At 43.5% G+C, this 22,731-nt stretch overlaps 1 protein-coding gene across 1 annotated transcript in view; it reads left to right on the top strand.

Moving 5' to 3' along the window:
- Positions 1–22,731, top strand: part of CLIC5 (CLIC family member 5) — a 162,370-nt gene that overhangs the window by 109,740 nt on the left and 29,899 nt on the right. The window contains exon 4 of the mRNA XM_089686067.1: positions 12,958–13,064. Coding sequence (XP_089542193.1) covers positions 12,958–13,064 — 107 coding nt within the window. The remainder of the gene's footprint in view (positions 1–12,957; positions 13,065–22,731) is intronic.

Here is a 22,731-nt window from a genome sequence, read left to right as displayed (position 1 = left end):
AAGAGCAGGGCCCTCAATCCCCTCATGTTTTTCATTGTATTGTATTACTATTGTTCTGTCCCCCATTGTAATGTACAGTGCTGAGCGAACTATTGGCGCTTTATAAATACTGAATAATAATAATACTGTGTTTTAGGCATGGCAATTGAGAGCATGGATAGTGAGCTCAATGGGTGGAAGGTGAAAGAGCCAAAATTGATGCTATACAGGTGACCAAGGCCAGCGGTCTGAGAGAGACTCCACAGAAGGGATGAGAGGAGCAAGATAGACCCTGTGTAATGACCAGCTTTTGTCGAAGGGATATGCTGGAAAACCAGTCTCTGATCAGCGCTGGCAGCCAATGGCTGTGAGCACTGATCAGTGTGTTTTGGCGGGGGCAGTCCCCCTGTTAGAACACAAAAGCTCAGAGGGGGAGGACATCACACTAACATCGCTTAGTTAATACGACAACCTCTCAGTTTTTTTTTTCATTAAGGCTGTTTGAATGTAGAAACAACTTCTAGTGTGTACCTAGCATAAATATGGCAGTGCCCAGAACCAGGGAACACACCAGCCTGCATTTTCAGAGGCTGAGATTCAGGGCCATCTTAAAAATGAAGATACTGGCAAATACAAAGTTTTTTGCTAGCTAAGCAGCCTTGGGCTAACAAGGCACAGTGTGGGTGTCAACATGAGCTTACACTCTAAACAGGACAATTAGAGACACTCAGGAGGTAGGTTGGGTTCCCTGCATGAATTTAAGGTGGACCTCTATTCAGATGAAAATTTAAACATATGATAACAGTCAAATAAAAAGTAATGGAAAGGATTTAATACTTACCTTTTCTGATGAAACCATTGCCCCAAGCCATTGTCTCAAGTGCTAGTCAAAGGTTCAAAAGCTTGGCTGTTTTGGTCACATGACATCAGCTGAAGGGAAGGGCCAGCATTCATATTGGTTGCTCCTCTCATTTATTATATAAGCACCATTTTTCCTGGGAAAATAAGCATTGCAGCCCTTCAAATACTCTTAGATTTATCATATCACTGTATAAGCAAAATATCTGTGTCCAAATATATATCCTGTAAGAAAAGTACATGCAAATCCAACTGTAACTGAGCCAGTGACTGAACTACAATCACCATAGCAGCAACCTAAGCTATCAGGGAATGAAAGTACCTCTTCCTCTCAACCACATAGAAGAGTGGAGCATCTTCTGGGACTTTATTAGCACTTTTGGATGGCAATGCTATCACTAATATTATAACTAGCTGGTCATTCGAAAAGATAACCAACTTTGAGTTCTTTTCTTCATTTGAGGCAAGGCCGAGAAACATGTTAGCTAGATGACCGAAGTTGAGTAGCTGCATCTTCAAACCTTCCTAAAAGGAAAACATGGACACATCTTTGTTTTTGAGGGTTAAAATGCTTTAACATGAAAGCCACATCGATATAAGAAACGTGTGCTGAATACTTTGTATTAATTTTGTTTTAGTGATCACATGACTACACTACTTCCTGATCAAGTAAACCTTCAAACCTGTGATGGATGCACTTTTTCTATAGACTCCTGACAGTGTTTAACAATGTCAAATACCTATTTTGGAACTTTTGAGGTCAGGCAGTTGAGAGGTCAGTAACCATCACACATTAGGTGACCTTTGACCCCCTGACAGCCCAGCTAAAGTGTCAGGCTCAGAAAAGTAAGGAAAGCTAATGGAGGTGGAAATATGTGTCTTTCATAAGTTTAGTTTGCAGTTTAATTAAGGAAACATTTGTGAGCGACTGCCCATATATCTCAGATGATGGTCAGTCTTGAAGAAATTATCTGATTGTCTGAAACATAAAACATTCAGCCACCTAATAGTTCTTATCTAAGTTATGGGGAAAGGCAGAAGGAACATACAGACAATTGCTGTCCACTGGCATTGGATTGGATTGTCTGCCACTGTCCGTACACCTAAATTCACTATATACAATTGGCCTGAAATTGGATAGGGTGATGATATCATTTCTAGAGCTACAGGGCTGCTAATAAAGTGAACCTGTCAGCTATGAGGGTACTTCACTGTTTCACATTTAAAAACGATATAATCAGAAGTTACTTTTAGTGAAGTTTACTTTTGGTTGACCTTTAAAAAGACACTATCACCTTCCTCATTTATTCTAGAAGAAATGTTCTCAACTTCTTCATTGGTCCTTGAAGAGATACTGTCACCTTCTTCATTGATCCTAGAAGAGATGCTCTCATCTCCTTCATTGGCCCTTCAAGAGATATTGTCACCTTCTTCATTGATGCTAGAAAAGATGCTCACACTTTCTTCATTGGTCCTTGAAGAGATATGGGCATTTTCTTCATTTGTCTGTGAAGAAATGCTCTCATCTTCTTCAATGGTCCTTGAAGAGACACCATTGCCTGTAAGGATAGTAACAGGTTGGGGAAGAGTCATACTTACAATTTAAGGGCTTCCTCATATGGGCGACTTTCTGTATTGGAGAATCTTCTGCCCCATTTACATATTGTGTGTGGACAGCTGCAGCCATAAGCTATGTGGCCTGATTTGTACCCTGTACAAATAAATGGCCAGATCTGCTGCTGTTTGCATGTATCTAGGTTAGTGGCTTAGTTGTTACCAGTTTTGCCTTGCAGCACTAGGGTTCTTGGTTTAAATCCCAGCCAGGACTTCACCTACAGTACATACGGTGCATTCGAAAAGTATTCATACCCCTTGAAATTTTCCACGTTTTGTCATGTTGCAACCAAAAACGTAAATGTATTTTATTGGGATTTTATGTGATAGACCAACATAAAGTGGCACATAATTGTGAAGTGGAAGGAAAAAGATAAATGATTTTCAAAATTTTTTACAAATAAATATCTCAAAAATTGTGGCGTGCATTTGTATTCAGCCCCCTTAGTCAATGCTTTCTAGAACCACCTTTCGCTGCAATTACAGCTGCAAGTCTATTTGGGTATGTTTCTACCAGCTTTCCACATCTAGAGAGTGACATTTTTGTCCATTCTTCTTTGCAAAATAGCTCAAGCTCTGTCAGATTGGATGGAGAGTGTCTGTAAACAGCGATTTTCAAGTCTTGCCACAGATTCTCAATTGGATTGAGGTCTGGACTTTGACTGGGTCATTCTAAAACATGAATACGCTTGATGTAAACCATTCCATTGTAGCTCTGGCTGTATATTTAGGGTCATTGTCCTGCTGGAAGGTGAACTTCCACCTCAGTCTCAAGTCTTCTGCAGATTCTAATAGGTTTTCTAAGATTGCCCTGTATTTGGCTCCATCCATCTTCCCAACAACTCTGACCAGCTTCCATGTCCTTGCTGAAGAAACTCATCCCCACAACATGATGCTGTCACCACCATGTTTCACGGTGGAGATGGTGTGTTCAGGGTGGTGTGCAGTGTTAGTTTTCAGCCACACAGCGGTTTGCTTTTAGGCCAAAAAGTTTAATTAATTTTGGTCTCATCTGACCAGAGCACCTTCCTCTACAAGTTTGTTGTGTTCCCCACATGGCTTCTCACAAACTGCAAACGGGACTTCTTATAGCTTTCTTTCAACAATGGCTTTCTTCTTGCCTCTCTTCCATAAAGGCCAGATTTGTGGAGTGCACGACTAATGGTTTTCCTGTGGACAGATTCTTCCACCTGATCTGTGGATCTCTGCAGCTCCTCCAGAGTTACCATGGACCTCTTGGCTACTTCTCTGATTAATGCTCTCCTTGCCCGGCCTGTCAGTTTAGGGAATGGCCATGTCTTGGCAGGTTTGCAGTTGTGCCATATTCTTTCCATTTTCAGATTATGGATTTAACAGTGCTCTGTGAGATGTTCAAAGCTTGGGGTTTTTTTATAACCTAACCCTGCTTTAAACGTCTCCTCAATGTTATTCCTGACCTGTCTGGTGTTCCTTGGCCTTCATGATGCTGTTTGTTCACTAATTGTCTCTTACAAACAGCTGTATTTATACTAAGATTAAATTACACACAGGAGGACTATTAATTACTAATTAGGTGGTTCCACTAGATTTCAGTTAGTGGTATCAGAGGAAAGGGGGCTGAATACAAATGCACACCCACTTTCCAGATATTTATTTGTAAAAAAAAAATTTGAAAACCATTTATCGTTTTAATTCCACTTCACAATTATGTGCCACTTTGTGTTGGTCTATCACGTAAAATCCCAATAAAATACATTTACGTTTTTGATTGTAGCAAGACAAAGTGTGGAAAATTTCAAGGGGTATGAATACTTTTTCAAGGCACCGTAGAGTTTTCCTTTACTTTCATGGGTTTAACCCCACACTCCAAAGACATGCTGGTAGGTTAATTGGCTCATGCCTAAATTGGTCCTAGTATGTGTATGTGTCCATGTGACGCAGGGAATTCTGGACACAGCTTATTGTCCATTTTGTATGCAGCCATAAACAATGCACTGCACACAAAAAACTAAACACCAATGTGTACAAAAAAAGTGCACTTAGGATGTGACATGTGGTCCCTTCCTGAAGAGGAAGACCCATCCCTGTCCCCTTGGGGCAGAAGGCACTTCTGATGGGGGCAAGGTACACTTAAGTCCACCCAGCCAAAGGGCCTGGTGAACCCTACCCCTCATGGTCAGCCAAGCCAGCCAACAAATACTAGAAGAGAGACCCCCACAAGACAGGGGAGGACGGAGCCTAAGGGCCACACATCCTCCCCCTAGACTTCAGGGTAGGTTCAAAGACCCACACCTTAAAATCCAAGTGAAAAAGTCACATAATTTGCATAACTGCATGTGACAAACGTGGAATAAAATAAATGAGAGAAAATTGTCCTGGTCTCAGTCAAAAGGCCTAGCCATGAGACGTAGTGCAGAAGGGAGCTTTAGTGTCACACCCTAGAGCAGTTTCACACAGTAGAATCCCAAACCCACAGTGCTACTCCAGCACTCCCAGGATGGGACGCCATTCCAAGGGGTTGCTTGAAACCGTGGGACCTCTGCCTTCCTAGCCCCTGACAAGGTATCACAATCAAATCAGGAGGCACTGGGCCCCTTAAAATCTTCCACACCATGGAATTAATCCCGACCCTCAACTCACCCAGTGGGTGCTCTGGTTTCTGTCCCCATGGGGAGATCCCTCAGGACCTCCATCATACCAGCAAGGATACTATACAGCCAGCCATCCAAGCCAGAAAGCTAGAATGATGACAGAGCACCCCTACTGGACACTGATAAGAACACATGCTACAGCCAAAAGGCCGAGAAGCAACAGAGTGCTGTGGGGTAAGTCAGTTAAAGCGGAGCTCCACCCAAAAGGGGAAGTGCCACTTTAACTCTTTGTCCCCCACTCCCCATTAAGAATTGTCACCTTTGGGGATCGGGGAGGGAGGGGGTACCCGAATTTGACAGGTACTTGCTCCCACCCCTCCCTCCCCGTATTCTTCTGGGACACGTGATAGGTCCCAGAAGACTACGGGGGCATTCACAAAGCGCAGCGCATCTCACACATGCGCAGTGGGTACCCAGCTATGAAGCTGCAAGCTGTCACAGCCGGATGCCCACACTGAAGATGCCGGCGCCGGGGAGAGAAGACGGCCAGTGAAACCAGCCGTGGCGAGGACAAAGCTGGATCGAGGGACAGGTAAGTGACTGTATTTTAAAAGTTAGCAGCTACAGTATTTGTAGCTGCTGACTTTTTTTTTTTATTTCAGGTGGAACTCCGCTTTAAGTCTGCATAAAACCTCAGCTGCTTACAGTATATCTTAAGATGTATGGTTCATTTTTACTAATGGTAGCATCTTTTTGTTTTTCATTTGCTTGGTTTAAATTTTCCATGTCTATGACAGGTTTTCTTTACATAAAAGGCAGTCTCTGGAATGACAGGGCCAAGGGATTTATACAGTTGTACTCAAAAGTTTGCATACCCTGGCAGAAATTGTGAAATTTTGGCATTGATGTTGAAAATATGACTGATCATGCCAAAAAATGCTCTTTTATTGAAGAATGATGATCATATGAAGCCATTTATTATCAAATAGTTGTTTGGCTCCTTTTTAAATCATAATGATAACAGAAATCACCCAAATGGCCATGATCAAAACTTTCCATCCCATGGAATGTTTGGCCTTGGTAGAGACACACAAGGTGACACACATGGGTTAAAATGCCAATTAGATTTTAATGTCCCACATCTGTGGCTTTTTAGATTGCAATTAGTGTCAGTTCATAAATAGTCAATGACATTGTTAGCTATTACATGGAAGCACTGACTAGGCTAGATACTGAGCTATGAGGATCAGAAAAGAACTGTTAAAAGTCCTGCGTAACAAGGTAATGGAGCTTTATAAAGATGGAAAAGGACATAAAAAGATGTCCAAAGCCTTGAATATGCCAATCAGTACTGTTAAATCACCCCTTAAGAAGTGGAAAGTTCAGGGATCTCTTGATATGAAGCCAAGGTCAGGTAGACCAAGACAGATTGCAGCCACAACTGCCAGAAGAATTCTTAGGGATACAAAGTGAAACCCAGAGGTAATCACAGGAAAAATACAGGCTGCTCTGGAAAAAGACAGTGTGGTTGTTTTGAAAGAGCACAATATGATGACACTTGAACAAAAATTAGCTGCATGGTCGAGGTGCCAGAAAGAAGCTTTTACCGCATCAATTGTATACTGTATATAGTGCACTCGCATTCAAATAGTACATGTTTGCTTTAATTTTCACAGTTACATACATGTAATGTTGTTAATGAGAGAAGGGGGTGGAGCTTGTGTAAAAAGGCGCATTATTCTCACCACCTAGGACAGTATGAATACTGAACACAGCCCCATATAGAGGTGCATACTACAATGATCTCTCCTTTCCTGCTTTGTTTGCTCCTGTCTGAAGTGTTGTTATAGCGGGACAATAGCTGCTTCGCCTTCCCATGACAAAACGCCACTTTTTTTTGTCTGTTGTATTCTTGCTCCATGGACGCCTTTCATGTCTTGCAGTAGTGTGTGCAGCTCTTTGTAGTCACACCTGCGGCTGAGACACACCGACACAACCTGTCATCGCTCCTGTCCCCGATTACACCTCTCCACTATCTGTGAAAGAGTCTTAATAACATCCGTAGACAGATGTGCACCAAGAGCTTATCAAAACTGAAAAATATCGAAAATGAACAGAATACACTACTGCCCTCCTCTCTAGTTCCTTTCTATCCCGTAGAAAAAAAATGTAAAAAAACTTCAGATTGCACAGTTTTTTCACACTTTTCTTAGATCTTCTAAACCATGCGACCTGAGTGTACACCTTAAAGATGAACTCAAGGCACAAAATATTTCATTTAGATACTGTATATACCTCAATGTCCAAAAAGAATATAAATCCACTTTGTGTGCACCAAATGCCTTTGCAAACCCAAGTATTACCTTGCAAAAGTAGCAGTGACATCATCACTGTGCAGTAAATAGCCTGTGCAGAGAGCAGAGCTGTGGGAGGGACCCAGTAGGTTCCCCCCACTATAGGCTGCCTGCAGAAAACTACAGGAACGGGCGGAGAAAAGACAAGTCACCCTGTACAGTCAACAGTGACTGGTCTTTATTGCAGGCCCGGGGGCGGACTGACCATTTGGAAACTCGGGCACTGCCTGAGGGCCCGGGGTCAGTAGGGAGCCCCATGAGATGCCCCTGGTACATTTTTCATAGGCTTTTTTGAGTTTGGGCAAGGACACAGGGGTCCCATGATGCCCTATTGCCCGGGGGCCCCATGAGTTGTCAGTCCGCCCCTGTGCAGGACGTTCCTGCACAGAGACAAAGTTTAATGCTGGATTATTACAGATCTGGAGGAAATGCACAAAGCATACCAAGATTCTATCAAAATTAATGAGCTTTATTATTTATTTATGTCAGGTACTTATATAGCGCTGTCAATTTACGCAGTGCTTTACATTAATATTGTACATTCACATCAGTCCATAACCCTCAAGGGGCATACAATCTAAGGTCCCTAACTCACATTTATACATATACATACTAGGGACAATTTAGACAGAAGTCAAATAACCTACCAGCATGTCTTTGGAGTGTGGGAGGAAACCGGAGTACCCGGAGAAAACCCACGCAGGCACAGGGAGAACATGCAAACTCCAGGCAGGTGGTGCCGTGGCTGGGATACAAACCAGCAACCCTAGTACTGCCAGGCGGGAGTGCTAACCATTTAGCCACTGTGCTGCCTTAGTATGGGCATTTTACAAGAGTTAAACACGCTCCCCAAACGCCCTATGGTGCATTTTATAAGCATTTTACAAGGATTAAATTTGGCTTCAATATGGAAGCGATGCGAGGCTAACGCTTCGTGTTTTGATAATGTAAACAGCACTGTGTGCTGTTAATAGTATCATTTGCATAGGCATTTGAGCAGCATTAAAAACGCCCCTCAAATGCCAGCTTTCAATCCCAACGTGAACTAGGCCTTAGTGGTTATTTTAAACAAGACAAATTATAAATTACATTTTACTTTTTCTATAGAGTAACTTTTTTTAAACTATCACTGGTCAAAGTAGAAAAAAAGTGTTTTTTGTTATGATTTTTGTCATAAATATTAAATTAAATATTAGATTAAATATTTTTTCGCAAGACAATATCACCAAAAGAAGCCTTGTTTGTTCTGAAAAAACTACATATGTGCGTTATATTAACCACTTGCCTACCAGGCACTTTTACCCCTCTTCCTGCCCAGGCCAATTTTCAGCTTTCAGCGCTGTCGCACTTTGAAAGACAATTGCACGGTCATGCAACATTGTACCTATATGACATTTTTATCATTTTTTTCACACACATAGAGCTTTTTTTTGGTCGTATGTAATCACCACTGGGGGTTTTATTTTTTGCACTGTAAACAAAAAGAGAGAAAAAAATAGTTTCTGTTATAAAATATTGCAAACAGGTAATTTTTCTCCTTCACTGATGTGCATTGATGATGCTGCACTGTTAGGCAGCACTGATGGGCACTGATAGGAAGCACTGATGAGGTGGCACTGGTGGGCATTGAAGAGGCACTGATGATACACTGATATGCAGCAATGATGGGCACTGGTAGGCGGCACTGATGGGTGGCACTGATGGGCGACACTGACTGATAGCACCTACTGGAGGCACTGACAGATGGCACTGATGGGCGGCACTGTTGGACGACACTGTTGGGCAACACTGATGGGTGACACTGCTGGGAGCTGATGGGTGACACTGCTGGGCACTGCTGGGTGGCACTGATTAGTGGCCTGATTATTAGTGCAGATCTCCCCTGTCACATTTGCCAGTTATCAGCACTGAGTGGCAGTGAACGTGGTATACTTGTACAGAGGGGTGGCGGTGGATGTGGTATACTTGGACAGAGGACAGAGGGGTGGCGGTAGATGTGGTATACTTGGACAGAGGGGTGGCGGTGGACGTGGTATACTTGGACAAAGGGGTGGCGGTGGACGTGGTATACTTGGACAGAGGGGTGGCGGTGGATGTGATATACTTGGACAGAGGGGTGGCGGTGGACGTGGTATACTTGGACAGAGAGGTGGCGGTGGATGTGGTATACTTGGACAGAGGGGTGGTGGTGGACGTGATATACTTAAACAGAGGGGTGGCGGTGGACGTGGTATACTTGGACAGAGGGGTGGCAGTGGACGTGGTATACTTGAAAAGAGGGGTGGCGGTGGACGTGGTATACTTGGACAGAGGGGTGGCGGTGGATGTGGTATACTTGGACAGAGGGGTGGCGGTGGACGTGGTATACTTGGACAGAGGGGTGGCGGTGGACGTGGTATACTTGGACAGAGGGGTGGCGGTGGATGTGGTATACTTGGACAGAGGGGTGGCGGTGGACGTGGTATACTTGGACAGAGGGGTGGTGGTGGACGTGGTATACTTGGACAGAGGGGTGACGGTGGACCTGGTATACTTGGACAGAGGGGTGGATGTGGACATGATATACTTGGACAGAGGGGTGGCGGTGGACGTGGTATACTTGGACAGAGGGGTGGCGGTGGACGTGGTATACTTGGACAGAGGGGTGACGGTGGACGTGATATACTTGGACAGAGGGGTGGCAGTGGACATGGTGTACTTGGACAGAGGGGTGGCGGTGGATGTGACATGCTTGGACAGAGGGGTGGCGGTGGACGTGACATACTTGGACAGAGGGGTGGCGGTGGACGTGATATACTTGGACAGAGGGGTGGTGGTGGACGTAATATACTTGGACAGAGGGGTGGCGGTGGACGTGGTATACTTCACCAGAGGGGTGGCAGTGGACGTGGTATACTTGAAAAGAGGGGTGGCGGTGGACGTGGTATACTTGGACAGAGGGGTGGCGGTGGACGTGGTATACTTGGACAGAGGGCTGGCAGTGGACGTGGTATACTTGGACAGAGGGGTGGCGGTGGACGTGGTATACTTGGACAGAGGGGTGGCGGTGGATGTGGTATACTTGGACAGAGGGGTGGCGGTGGACATGGTATACTTGGACAGAGGGGTGGCGGTGGACGTGGTATACTTGGACAGAGGGGTGGTGGTAGACGTGGTATACTTGGACAGAGGGGTGACGGTGGACCTGGTATACTTGGACAGAGGGGTGGATGTGGACGTGGTATACTTGGACAGAGGGGTGACGGTGGACCTGGTATACTTGGACAGAGGGGTGGCGGTGGACTTGGATTTTGCAAAATCGGTTGACACAGTTCCCCACATACGGCTAATGTGTAAGGTAAAGTCTACAGGCTTGGAAAAATCTGTATGTAAATGGATAGAAAACTGGCTAAAAGATCGTACTCAGAGAGTAGTGGTTAACGATTCATACTCTGAATGGTCTAGGGTTGTCAGTGGTGTACCCCAAGGTTCAGTGTTGGGACCCTTACTTTTTAATATATTTATAAACAATACAGGGTCAGGGATTAAAAATCCCATTTCAGTCTTTGCAGATGACACCAAGCTGTGCAGTGGAATAACGTCCTTACAGGATGTCTCCAACTTACAAGCCGACCTCAATGCACTGTTTAATTGGGCAACTATGAGGTTTAATGTTGATAAATGTAATGTTCTGCACTTGGGGGCTAAGAATATGCATGCATCATACATACTAGGGGGGGTACAACTGGGGGAATCAATGGTGGAGAAGGATCTGGGGGTTCTGGTAGATCACAAGATTAATAATGGCATGCAATGCCAAGCTGCGGGTTCAAAAGCAAGCAAAATCCTCTCTTGTATTAAAAGAGGTATAGACTCCAGAGAGAGAGAGATATCATATTACCCCGGTACAAATCATTAGTAAGACCTCATCTGGAATATGCAGTTCAGTTTTGGGCACCAATTCACAAAAAGAACATTGGGGAACTGGAGAAAGTACAGAGAAGGGCAACCAAACTGATAAGAGGCATGGAGGAGCTCAGCTATGAGGAAAGATTAGAGGAACTGAATTTATTCTCTCTTGAGAAAAGGAGATTAAGGGGGGATATGATCTCCATGTATAATACATAAGGGGGGATATGATCAACATGTATAATACATAAGGTGGGATATGATCTCCATGTATAATACATAAGGGGGGATATGATCTCCATGTATAATACATAAGGGGGGATATGATTTCCATGTATAATACATAAGGGGGGGATATGATCTCCATGTATAATACATAAGGGGGGATATGATCAACATGTATAAATACATCAGTGGTTCATATAGGGAACCCGGTGTAGAGCTATTCCCCCTGAGGTCATCACAGAGGACAAGGGGGCACTCTTTACATCTGGAGGAAAACAAATGTAATCTCCAAACACGGAAAGGTTTCTTCACAGTGAGAGCTGTGAAAATGTGGAATATACTCCCTCAAGAGTTGGTTCTGGCCAGCTCAGTGGATTGCTTCAAAAAAGTCCTGGATTCTTTCTTAGATACACAGAATATAACTGGATATAACATTTATAGGTAAAGCTGATCCAGGGAATATCCGATTGCCTCTCGGGGATCAGGAAGGAATTTTCTTTCCCAGCAGGAGCAAATTGGACCGTGCTATGCTGGGGGTTTTTGCCTTCCTCTGGATCAACTGTGGGTATAGGATTATAACTTTATTTTTTTTTTCTATGGTTGAATTGGATGGACTTTTGTCTTTTTTCAGCCAGACTAACTATGTAACTATGTAAATACTGTGACAGCGTGAGGAAAGTGCAGCTGATAACCAGCAACTGTATTTACATTGTGATTTGTTGTGTCAGTGGACACAGCTGATCACGTGATAAAAGGCCGCTGTGATTGGCCTTTTACCTCATCACCAACAACGCTGGTTGCATGCCACTGGGGGGCTCACAGGGGGCACATTCTGGGAGGACGTCCATGGACACCCTCCCTGAACTGGACATCTGCGCTGTAGCTGTCTTTCGGCTATAACTCAGTTGGGAAGCGGTTAAAGTATAATTAAAAACAAAACTTTTTTTTTTTTTTTTTAATTTTGGATAGAATGGAGAGGGCTGAGAACATCCATCAGTTTTTATGTTTCTTGTTGCCTGTGACCTCTTAGGGAGATTCATCCTCTCTACTTGTCCTTTTTACTGTTATTATCAAAACTGAAAGCAAAAAGAGAATCCCAAATTTTGAGTTGTCACAAGAACTGGGATAGAAGAAAAATCTTCTAATGGGGACCCTAGTTCTGGTGACAACCGGGGATTCCCTCACTTTGGAGGGATTTCCCCTCACTTCCTGTTTTGGCTATGGAAAAGTAAGTGAAGGTAAAAATTGAACAGGCTCGTAGCAGAAATGTACAATTGCTCTGGTCCATAGGGTGAATACGGATGTGACAACTGGTTAATGGCCACTATTCCCTAGCTCGGAGTGACTGGAATGAACATGGCCATAGTTTAGAAGCATGAAGAGTATAGCCTATGCTGGCCTCTCTTGAATGTTGTCATATTCGATTTACATCAATGTATTTAATATTGTGTATTTATCACCTCCTACAGATACCCCAAGCTGGCAGCAAAACATCGTGAGTCAAACACAGCCGGAATTGACATTTTTTCAAAATTTTCAGCGTACATCAAAAACACCAAACAGCAAGACAATGCTGGTAGGTAAAGAGAACAGAAGGGATCCTATGTAAGTAATCCTACTAAAGTGATGGAAGACCTGAAAGGAAACTTCAGGCTTCCGCAGTACATTCAGCTACCTTTCCAGGGCCATTTGGGAGCTGAGAACACTGGGGTGGGGGAGATGTACTGTGCCCCTATAAACTAGCACTTAGACAAACCCCCTTCCACCTCTCATGTCTCACTAGTGGTCATTAAAGACACCCATGATACTTATAGACAAGTAGTGTGGAACAGGAATGGGGAATTTAGCTTAATAATTGTGTATCAGTTGTACATTATATCAGTTTTTCAGTGCAAATGAAGATCTATCTGACAGCTTAGCATTCCAAGTGTCCCTGCCATACAGCACAGCCAGAACATTAGCTTCCAACCTTGATCAAGAACTCCCCCTTAACCTGTTGACTGGACTGTAAAAGGTTCAGTAGCATGAGGTCACCCCTTTGCTCGGTCAGCCCTCTTGCTCTATCTGCATGTTCAGTACATGCGTGCTTCAACAGTGCCTGAACAGCACATAATCTTGGTTCTGAGTTTTGATATCAGTACATCACACCTGCTGCTCTTAAAACGTTGCAATGGTCCAATAGATCTGTTTGCCACTTTTAAAAGTCAATTTGCAATTTAACTGGCCTGTCATGGGAAAAAATAATAACACCCCTGCATTCTCATGTTTATTTCTTTTGTTTGTATTGGTATGACACAAAAAAGTGGAGAAACAAAAAGCCAAATCTGACACATTTCACACAAAACCTCAGAAATTAACTGGACAAAATTATTGGCAACCTCAATTTAATGTTTATTAGCACACCCCTTGGAAAAAATAACTGAAATCAATGGCTTCCTGCAACCATCAATGAGTTTCTTATACCTCTCTATCAGGGGCGGACTGACAACTCATGGGGCCCCCGGGCAATAGGGGATCATTGTGCCCCTGTGTCCTTGCCCAAACTCAAAAAAGGCTATGAAAAAGGTACCAGGCAGGGGCGAACTGACAACTCATGGGGCCCCCAGGCAATAGGGGATCATTGGGCCCCTGTGTCCTTGCCCAAACTCAAAAAAGCCTTTGAAAAAGGTACCAGGGGCATCTCATGGGGCCCCCTACTGACCCTGGGCCCTCAGGCAGTGTCCGAGTTTCCAAATGGTCAGTCTGCCCTTGCTCTCTACTGGAATTTTGGACAACTCTTCTTTTGCCAACTGCTCCAGGTCTCTCAAATCTGAAGGGTTCCTTTTCTCAGATGCTGTTTTGAGATCTCTCTACAGGTGCGATATGGGAGTAAGATCTGGACTCATTGCTGGCCAGTTCAGTACTCTCCAGCACTTTGTCTGAAACCATTTCTGGGTGCTTTTTGATGTGTGCTTTGGGTCATTGTCCTGCTGTAAGACCCATAACCTCTAAAGGAGACCCAACTTTCTGACACTGGGCCCTACATTGCACCCCAGAACTCTTTGGTAGTCTCAGGATTTCATAATGCCATGCACACGATCAAGGCATCACGTGCCTGAAGCAACAAAGCATCCCCAAAACATCATTGAACCTCCACCATGCTTGACGGTAGAGACTGTATTCTTTCCCTTAAAGTCCTCATTTCTTTTTCTGAAAACAGTAGAATGATGAGCTTTACCAAAAAACTGTAATTTTGTTTTGTCTGTCCGCAGCACATTCTCCCAAAAGGATTTTGGCTACCTCAGGTAGGTTTTGGCAAACTCCAATCTGGCTTTTTTATGTTTCTGAGTCAGCAGTGGGGTCCTCCTGGGTCTCCTACCATAGCGTCCCTTTTCATTCAGACGGTGACGTATAGTGCGAGCTGACACAGTTGTACCCTGTGCCTGAAGGTCAGCTTAAATTTGTCTAGAAGTTGATCGAGGTTCTTTAGCCACCATTCGAACAATCCTTCGTTACAATCATTTGATCAATTATTCTCTGTCGTCCACGTCCAGGGAGATTAACTACAGTGCCATGGGCTGTAAATCTCTTGACAATGTTGCACACAGTGGACACAGGAACATTAAGATTTCTGGAGATGGACTTGTAACCTTGAGATTGTCCATGCTTTTCCACAATTTTTGTTCTTAAATCCTCAAACAATTCTTAGCTGCTCTTTCTCTTCTCCATGCTCCATGTGGCACACAGTGGCACACAGAGACACACAGAGAAAGGTTGAGTCAATTGTTCACCATTTTAACTGGTTGCTGGTGTAATTGCTATATTGTCAGCACCCATTAATTGGTACAGGTGAGTTTATTTACAAATGATAGGAGCATCCCAAACTTGGAATAAAGTTATTTCTTACAATTTTGAGAAGGTGCCAATAATTTTGTCCATTCCATTTTTGGGATTTTGGGAGGAATGTGTCAGCTTTGGCTTTTTCTTTCTCATCTTTTTTATATCATGCCAATACAAACAAAAGGAATAAAAAAGCTGTGGACACCTGACCATCCCACCTATATAAACTTTTTGAACATCACATTCCAAAACCATGGGCAATTAATATGTACTTGCTCTTCCTTTGTGGCTATAACAGCCTCCACTGTTCTGGGAAGGCTTTCTACAAGATTTTGGAATGTGTCTGTGGGAATTTATGTCCATTCAGGCAAACAAATATTTGTGAGGTCATATATTGATGGTGGAGAAGACATGACTCACAATCAGGATTTTAATTTATTCCAAATGTGCTCAGGGTGGAGGTCAGGAATCTGTGTAGGGAGCTTATGTTCCTCCACACCAAACTCATTAAACCATGTCTTTATGGAGCTGGCTTGCTACACAGGAGTATCATCATGCTGGAACAGAAAAGGGCCTTCAATGAACTGTTACTACAACATTGGAAGGCCACAATTATCCAAAATGTCTTTGTATGCTGTAGCATTACCTGTGCCCCTCACTAGAAACACTTAAACTTAATCAGTTGGAGGCTTGTCCACATAATTTTGGCAAAATAGTGTAGGTGTGATTGCCTGATGTTCTTAACCACTTGAGCTCCAGAGGATTTACCCCCCTTAATGACCAGGCCTCTTTTTGCTACTCGGCGCTGCACTAATTCAACTGATAATTGCGCGGTCATGCAATGCTGCACCCAAACAAAATTTACATCCTTTTTTTCACACAAATAGAGCTTTCTTTCGGTGGTATTTGATCATCTGTGCGCTTTTTATTTTTCACGCTATAAACAAAAAAAAGCCAAAAATTTTGAAGAAAAACAATATTTTTTACTTTCAGCTATAAAAAATATATAGTAAACTCAAAGTCGGTTATAAATTTAGGGCAAAATGTATTCTGCTACATGTTTTTGGTAAAAAAAATCCCAATGAGTGTATATTGATTGCTTTGTGTGGAAGTTATAGCGTCTACAAACTATGGTATAAATTCTGCAACTTACGCCATTTTTCTGCTATACAGCGCTGCGCTAGTTTAACGGACAATTGCACGGTCATGCAATACGGTACATAAATGAAATTTACATCTTTTTTTCCCCACAAATTGAGCTTTCTTTTGGTGGTATTTGATCGCCTGTGCAGTTTTTATTTTTTGTGCTATAAAAAAAAAGGCTGACCATTTTGAGGAAAAAAAACAATATTTTGGACTTTTTGCTATAAAACATGTCCAGTAAAAAAAAAAGCAAAAATCAAATTTAGTCATAAATTTCTGCCAAAATGCATTCTGCGACATGTCTTTGCTAAAAAAAAAAAAACAATTCGTGTAAATTAATTGGTTTATGTGAAAGTTATAGCGTTTACAAATGGCGGGAAAGATACTGGGATTTTTAGGGTTTTTTTATACTAATAATGGCGGCGATCAGTGAATTATGGCGGCGATCAGGGACTTATGGCAGCGACCAGCGACTTATGGCGGGACTGTGGCGGACATTCTGACATTGGGGGGTACTGACTTGGGGTCACTGACATCCCCAAAAACACTAATACAGTGATCAGTGCAAAAAGAAAAACACTGGCACTGTACTAATGGCACTGGGGAGGAAGGGGTTAACTTTATTTAGCAGGGAAGGGTTATCTGAGTGAGGGGAGTGTTTTACTAGGGGGCGGGGGTGTGTGCTGCACAGGACACCGCTGATCGAGAGAGAGAAACTCTTCTGTCTCGATCAGCTCGTCCTCGAGCTGACAAGGAAGTGACAGACAGCACAGCTACTACAGCTGTGCTCTCTGTCACTGTTTACCGCCGATCGCCGGGAAACAGCCGCTAAGGACCGGCTGTGACCCGGCGACTGACATCCGCGGCGGTGATTGGCGGGACAGATAGGGCGGCGGCGCGCCTCGCGCGCGCCCCCTATTTGTTTACAAAACACACATTTTAAAACGTTGTTTTGCCTGCCAGTCCCGCCCTGCCGCCGTATTTCTACAGTGGCAGGGCGGCAAGTGGTTAAACATCTAATCATAGAGTATATTACAGCTTGTTTAAATACCAGGTAGAACGATGAGTAGGGATAAACTAATGTAGGCATGTAAACTCAAGGCATGTTCATATCCTCATCTGAACCCATCTGAGCTATCTTGCCAGGAAGCTGTCACTGCACATAGGGGCAGATTTAGACCTTGGGGGTCCAGGGGATGTCAGGTTCAGGTGCCCCATACACACAGGATTGCTTAACATTCTCAATGTTAGGCATATTTAAAATGCCTGACACAATGTCATTCTGAGGTCACGCACTCACGCAGTTATAGGTTACCTTCCTTAAGAGTGTAAGCACTCTATGGGGTTGATTTACTAAAGGCAAATAGACTGTGCACTTTGCAAGTGAAGTTGCATTAATTTTCCCCAGAGCTTAGTAAACGTAGTAAAGCTCTGCTTATTTCCATCATCCAATCATGTGAGAGCAAAAATGCTTTTTTATTTTAATTTTTCTTACACCTGATTGGGTCATTTTTACAAAGTTTTACCACATTTACTAAGGAAAATTAATATAACTACACTTGCAGAGTGTACAGTCTATTTGACATGAGTAAATCAACCCATATGTGTGGTTTGCTTAAACTTTTACAAATGATGCCCGGAAAAATATTACTTCCCAAGACACATTTAATAAAAGGTAATTTTTTATTATACATTTTGTAATAGTAAAAAAAAATTGTAAAAAAAAAAATATTTTTTTAAATTATTTTTTTTACAATGCTTTATATAATTTTTGTATAGAGGCGGTCCCCTTCTGTCAGGGGGACCCAGGGCAGTTTTCCTGTTTTTCCCCCTACCATATCCAAAGTTTCCCTTCCCCCCCAGCCTCATATATACACGACACTTGTATATGTACAGCTGTGGAGTAGGGAATGTCTCAGCCATTTATAACTGGCACTGTGCAGCCATAGTTTCTTGGTGCAATAGCTGGATTGGGTTTGGATTTAGGATTCAAATACACCTGAGCTCACCCTTAATGATGAGCCACACCATGTTCAGCACACAGTAAGCTCTGTTAATCTAAGAGCTAAAGACCCCTGGAACATTTCTGGGTTTATTGGCACTTTAAATCTCTCTCTCTCTCCATTCAGGTGTATCTGACCCTTGGTGATTTCAGTGACTTTTTCTATAAATTCTCTTAGCAATTATTTTACAGGGTAGGTTGCCAGGTCTTTCCCCAATCCCTACCATGAAGGAGATCCTGCGTGACCAAGGATGAAACTAGGACAATTTAGACAGGAGCCAACTAACCTACCAGCATGTCTTTGGAGTGTGGGAGGAAACCGGAGTACCCGGAAGAAACCCATGCAATCACAGGCAGAACATGCAAACTCCATGCAGGAGGCGCCATGGCTGGGAATTGAACCAATGACCCATTATACTGCACTGCAGACGTGCTAACCACTAAGCTACTAAGCCACTGTGCCGCCCCACTTTAAATCACTTCTGCATAAATACATACAGTATTAAAAAAATCTTTACAATTCCGTGCTATGGTATATGAAATTATTAAAATTAAAAATGAAAGAATAAATATTCAATCTACATGACCAGCCACAACATTGCAGGCAACAATACGCATAAAATAATATACAATATATGTTGCTATAGTACCACATGGGCAGCACGGTGGCTAAATGGTTAGCACTTCTGCCTGGCAGTACTCGTTGGTTTGAATCCCAACCACGGCACCAGCTGCCTGGGGTTTGCACGTTCTCTCTGTGCCTGCGTGGGTTTCCTCCAACACTCCAAAGACATACTGGTAGGTTAATTGGCTCCTGTCTAAATTGGCCCTAGTATGTGTATGAATGAATGTAAGTTTGGGACCCCTTAGATTGTACTTGAGGGCCAGGGACTGATGTGACTGTACAATATATATGTAAAGTGCTGCATAAATTGACAGAGCTATATAAGTACCAGTAATAAATATCATACATATTCAATAAACTGAATATACAGATTGCAATATTGAATCTGATCACAGGAGGGCAGCCATGTTCTACCAGTAGCAACAAACATGTAGCATAGTGCAGCTTCAATCGCGCCGTACACTACAATCCAACGCACAGTATGTTCTCTTGGGGATTTTCTTATGAACTGCCCGGCCAGACTGGAGCCAGTTTCAGGGTGACAACTGTCTGCACTATGTTTTGTTTTTATTTTCTTCGAAGTAATACCATTTTACCTATAAATGCCTCTGTGTACACAGTGGGTAATAAATACACAGGACTCTGGATTACTGCATCATGAATGTAACACAGTTATAATTGTATTTTAATTACTGGCTTTTATGGACTAGCCAGGAGAAGGGAAATCTGGTAGCTTAAAGGGTCGCCAAACATAAATTATAACATGTTTTGTGGAATGCTGGCTATACATACATCAATTATATTCCTTGTTGCTAAGGTCCGGTCAGGTCTGCAGATCTATTGTTGAATTTGACCATATTTGCGCTAGTGTCTTTTAGATTCAATTAAATTTTCAGATCAAGAAAATAAAAAGATCAGTATTAAGAACATTTCCATTTCAATACCATCCAGATGACTTTATGATGGCTTCTGTGTTATAATTGATTGTTTAATCTGCAATTTTTTTCTGTAAAGCTGAACTCCAGTTAAACAGCTAACTACATGTATGAATTACATATATAGGAGCAATGTTACAAGCCAATGGATTTGTATCTCTGTCCATCCAGAATTGAGATTTACACAGCTCTGCCGAACAGATTGTAAGCTCCAAGGAGCAGGGCCCTCCTATCCCTCTTGTATTGAACTGTATAGTTGCTGTATTGTCTCCCGTTATATTGTAAAGCGCTGAGAAAACTGTTGGCGCTATATAAATCCTGTATAATAATAATAACAGCACAGTCCTGCCTGGCAGAGAAAGAAACCTGATTTTTCACTGTTGCATTTTCACTTTCACTTTTCCCCATCCCCAGCCTGTGATTGGGCAGTGAAAGGAGAAGCAGCAGAATCATGAGCTCTTCTTTCTGTTGGTCTGCGCTGTCCTCCTATCAGCATGCTGTCTGCAGCGCAGCACAACTGATTGGCTCCTTGTACTTCTCCCTCTCCCAGTCAGAGCTCTGCTGTACAGGGGTGGCAAGGGGCTGATACCAAATCAAATTCAGATACTGCTTGCATTAAAAAAAATACATTAATTAATATATTTAATTTAATGATTCATACTCTGAATGGTCTAGGGTTGTCAGTGGTATACTCCAAGGTTCAGTGTTGGGACCCTTACTTTTTAATATATTTATAAACGATATAGTGTCTGGGATTAAAAATCCCATTTCAGTCTTTGCAGATGATACCAAGCTGTGCAGCAGGGGCGTATTTACCACAAGGCAAACAAGGCACTTGCCTAGGGAGGCATTTTTCAGGGGGGCAGCCCCTCCCCCAGAAGAAGGGATGAAAGAAGGGATCATTGCTCAATGGGAACCAGGAGAGATCTGAGAGAGGCTGTGGGCTGCTTGATAGTGTATGTAGAGCCTGACTCTCATTCCGAGGGATTTCTGGAGCTGTGAAGATGAGTGTCTTTCTCTATTGCCGGGGTAGAAGGTTAGTGGAAGGCTTTCCAGGGTGGGGGCAGGGGTGTTGTTGGTCAATGTCAGGCTCTCTCTGTGGGAGGGGGAAGGGGGGGGTGGTATTGGTTTGTGTCCGTGGGGGCAGACGATCTTTGTGTTGCCTAGGGCAGCACAAAACCTAAATACACCACTGCTGTGCAGTGGAATAACGTCCTTACAGGATGTATCCAACAGGAATGAGCTGTGTTCCTGTGCGATTCCTGTGTGCTCCCCCGTAGTCCGATTTTGTAGCCCATTTATTTGAATGGGCTGCAAATACCACCGGAACACACAAATAGTATGTGGGGAGGGGCAAAGTGGTGCAGGCAGTAAATACACAGAGTCCAATTGCAGTATGACTTGGAACTTGTATTAAACAGAATGCCAATGTTACAAACACTCTGGCAAGAGAGCGCCACTAGGGAAATAACTCACAGTTCAACATGGTCAGAAGTGGCAGAGGAGAGATGCCGACAGTGTCTGTATCAGAGGGTGAACTGCGCATGAGAAAAAGAAGTAGCAGCACTTTAATATACAAACAGCAGACTTCTTTATTATTCAATCCATGAAGATAAAATGAAAGAAATACATGGCTCTGGGAACATCAGTAGGGGTGCAGCCTGGCTGGTCCAGTCCCAAGAGGGAAGCTCCTTTCCAGGTTAGCGCGTCCCTAGTCTTTCCCTCCTCATCCCTACCATTAGTTGTTGTCGCTTACAGGCGGGGCCTTTTTCCCTACACCAGCCACACGCAAAAATTGCACCAAAACCCAGAGGAAGGGACTTAAATAGACCCTGTTGACCCAAGATGGCCACAGAGGGTCACAAGGCCACAGTGTAGCCAAATGGACTGCTGCTCCATTGGCTTCCTCTCAAGACTGTGTTACCACTTGGATTGACCGCCATCTACAGTGGATGAAACAGACCACATGTGCCTACAACTAGTACATGCACTACTTTTGAAAAATGCGTGGTACTGTGGTAACGTGGCATCTGGTACCCACAAACACACTGTGTTTGCGATCTGCGATTAGGGTGTCATTAAAGCGGAGTTCCACTCTGTAAAAAAATAACAGTCAGCAGCTAGAAAAACTGTATCTGCTGACTTTTAAAAAACTTACCTGTCCCAAGATCCCGCGTGCCCCTGCTGCAGCTCGTTTCACCGGCCATCCTGTATTCCAGGAGGCTGGCATCTTCAGTGTGGGCACCCGGCTATGACAGCTTGCGGCTTCACAGCCGGGTGCCCACTGCGTATGCCGAGTAGTGCTGTGCTTCCTGAATGGCCCAGTTGTCTTCTGGGACCTGTCACGTGTCCTACAAGACTTGGGGGAGGGAGGGTAGGAGGACAATTTCAGTTTCCGATCGCCTAGGATCGGAAGTGGGAGTGTGCACCTGTCAAATTTGGGTACCCGTACCCCCGCTCCCCAAAGGTGCCAATCCTTAATGGGGAGCAGGGGACCAATCTTTAAAGCGGAACTTCCCCTTTTGGGTGGAACTCCGCTTTAACAATGTATTGACACCCACAGCAGATCGAAAATGCAGTGTGTTTTGAACACGGTGGGGGAAACACTCACTGAACATGCCTTTCCCATAGCGCGTTCTGGTGTGAACTGGTCCTTATTGAATAAAGAGTTGCAATAATTTGGGAGAGATTTACCAAAACTGGAGCATGCAAAATCTGG

The sequence above is a fragment of the Staurois parvus genome, unplaced genomic scaffold (assembly GCF_062004578.1).
Source record: "Staurois parvus isolate SC_StPar_1 unplaced genomic scaffold, SC_StPar_1.0 ptg000390l, whole genome shotgun sequence".
Lineage (NCBI taxonomy): Eukaryota > Metazoa > Chordata > Amphibia > Anura > Ranidae > Staurois > Staurois parvus.
The sequence above is the reverse complement of the archived record's forward strand: the minus strand, read 5'-3'. Positions and strand labels throughout refer to the sequence as shown.